This window comes from Penaeus chinensis, chromosome 32, assembly GCF_019202785.1.
Source record: "Penaeus chinensis breed Huanghai No. 1 chromosome 32, ASM1920278v2, whole genome shotgun sequence".
NCBI lineage: Eukaryota > Metazoa > Arthropoda > Malacostraca > Decapoda > Penaeidae > Penaeus > Penaeus chinensis.
In genome coordinates, this window is record NC_061850.1 from 22,625,915 (window position 1) to 22,629,019 (window position 3,105).

The 3,105-nt window shown below is 33.6% G+C and overlaps 1 protein-coding gene across 1 annotated transcript in view; it reads left to right on the forward strand.

The window, feature by feature from the left end:
- Positions 1 to 484: 484 nt before the first annotated feature.
- The window catches only part of LOC125042470, a 285,544-nt gene continuing 282,923 nt past the window's right edge, over positions 485 to 3,105 (forward strand). The window contains 4 exon segments of the mRNA XM_047638108.1: positions 485 to 546; positions 755 to 831; positions 918 to 1,084; positions 1,174 to 1,330. Coding sequence (XP_047494064.1) covers positions 485 to 546; positions 755 to 831; positions 918 to 1,084; positions 1,174 to 1,330 — 463 coding nt within the window.

Below are 3,105 nucleotides of genomic sequence, written 5' to 3' on the forward strand. Positions count from 1 at the left end.
CCCTCCCCCTCTCCCTCCCTCCCTCCCCCTCTCCCTCAACTCGTACACAGAGTGGATTCATTGACTTCAAGATGTCTATAAGAATCACAGATAAACGGGGCTGTGAGTCGGCCCGTCTGAGAGGGAACGGCAAAATCGCGTTTGTTTGTGATGTGTGTGCTGGTGTGTGTGTGCGTGCGTGCTTGTGTGTGCGTCTGTCTGCGTTCGTGTGCGTTCGTGCGCTTAAACGCTCTGTATTATTTGTTTTGTTTTGTTTTTTGGTTTTGGTTTTCTTTTTCTAAAATGCTTGTTAATAGAAGGTTGAATTACTGCGAAGGCAGATTACGTGAGGAGATCAGTAAAATGAGAGATAATGTTTTGATGAACGCAAACGCAAACACACACACACACACACACACACACACACACACACACACACACACACACACACACACACACACACACACACACACACACACACACACACACTCCCAGGTGAGCTTCGATGCCCCAGGGCTCCGTCTGTGCCCGGGACGTGCCCCGTGGAGCTCCGGCCCAAAGCCTCCGGTTCGTACACACGCTTTGGAAGAGATCGCAGTCCTACTACAGATGACGTAACAGAGGCTTCGTTAAAGTGCCACAAATGTATGGAGTAGGCGAGCTAAGTATATGGTAGGAAAGAACCAGTGCCAATAATATGCCCACGAGGTGGCGTATGGTGCCCTGAGTTGACACTTCACTTTTGATTCGTGTTTCTGGATCGATTAATCGGCAGCCCCTTCTCCCCGCGCGTGGAAAAGGACACGGCCAGTGCCGCGAAGAAACGGCACCATGAAATGGCACTGTGTCACCGTACCCGAATCAGTTTGTCTGGGATGTTACGTCCTTAAAAACCGGGAACAACTTCGAAGTCTAAGCACACGTGTTGGCAACATCAGTGTGGGTTGCCAACGCAGGAAACTTGTGGGGATTTGTGGCACCCGCGAGATCCACTGCTAACTGTACCTTACCTTTGGAGAGTGCCTCTAAACAGTGCCACCATGTGTTTACTGTATATAGTGTAAATAGTGACGCACGTGCATCCTACGAGTGGAAATGCCTCAGAGTGAGTCGTGAGAAGCAAAGTGTGGTGATGAGGCTGATGGTAAATGTTATGACGAATGGAATATAACATTATGATGTGTATAACCACAGCGGCGGCGGTGTGGTGGGTCGAGTGAGCAAAGAGAAGCGAAGATCCACAGGCGTGATAATATTTTGGTCTCTCGTGAATCCCGGGACAGCGAACAAGAGGGCGCTGAGACCCACACGCCCTCGTCAAAGATAACCACACCGTCCAGTGATAACCAGTGTTAGTGTGAAAGGATTAGCAATGCGCGTGATTCGGTGTTATCGAGAGATAGTGAAGAGTACCGTGGCTCTGTGCCGAAGTTGCCAGTCCAAACGGGGGGGGGGGGGGGGAGAGAATGAGACGCGGATCTAAAAGATTAGTGATTGGGGATTATATTCAGTCAGTTTATTTCACCAGCATCACCTCATTATTTGTGATTATCAGATAGTTCGTTGTGAGTGAAGTGTATGCAAATGATTACAGAAATACAGCAAAAAGAGGGAGGTCAGTTGAATCAATGAAATACCAAAGCCACAGATGTTTATCTTTCACCAACACAAGGCAGTTTCCTCACTCAGTAATGTATCCTCAAATTATGCATTAAGAATAGTGATAACACTATAGCATACCCTTCTGTTGTTACTATTGTAATAATAATAATAATAATAATAATAATAATAATAACAATAATGATTATTATTATCATTATTATTATTATTATCATTATTTTTCTTCTTCTTCTTCTTCTTATTATTATTATCATTTTTTATTATTATTGTTATTGTAATTATTATTATTTTTATTATTATTATCATTATTATTATTATTATAATTATTATTATTATTGCTATTAGTATTGTTATTGTAGTTGTTATTATTATTTCTATTATTATTATTGTTATTATTATTATCATTATTATTACTGTTCCTACTGTTATTTTTATTATCATTATTATTATTGTTATTGTTATTATTGTTATTATTATTATTATTATTATTGATATTATCATCATTATTGTTCTTGTTCTTCTTGTTCTTGTTCTTGTTCTTGTTTTGATTATTATTGTTATTAGTATTATCATCATCATTATTATTATTATTGTTATTATTTATTATTATTATTATTTATATCATTATGATCATCATTATCATTATTGTTGTTAATACTATTACTCTTTCTGCTGTTGTTCATGTTATTATCATCATCATCAAAATGATCATAATTATTACTGTTATAATTATTAATATTACTACTATTATTATTACTATTGTTGTTATTGATTATTTATTTTATTTTCATTATTATTGATATCGTATTTGTTTTATTATCTGATATATATTATTTTGCCATTATTATCATTATTAGTTTGATTATTATTTTTATCATTGTTTTATAATTTATCATTACTATTATTGTCGTTATAATAATAATAATAATAATAATAATAATTATTATTATTATTTTTATTATTTTTATTATCATTATCATTATCATTATCATCATCATCATCATCATCATCATCATTTTCATTAGTAGTATTGTCGGTATTTCTCTTATTGTTCTTGTTATTTTTATCATTATTGTCGTTTTTATTATTATTGTAATTATCATTATTATTATTATTATCATTATTATTATTATTATTGTTATTGATATTATCTTGATTTCAGTCACTACCGGTAGTAATTTTATCATTATTGATATTGTTATTAATGTTATTATTGTTAATATTATATTTATTATTTTTATTATTATTGTTGTTGTTATTTTTATAATTATTTTTGTTATTATTTTGTTTTATTTTCATATTTTTTATTGGTAGAATTATTGGAAACATTATCACCATCAGTATTTATCAGTAGTGTTATTATCATTATCATTATTTTTAGTGATGATGATGTTATTATTATTGTTGTTGTTGTTGTTGTTGTTGTTGTTATTGTTGCTAGTACAATTATTATTGTTTGTATTAATGGTTTTATCACTATTAGTATAACAATGATGATAATAAGTT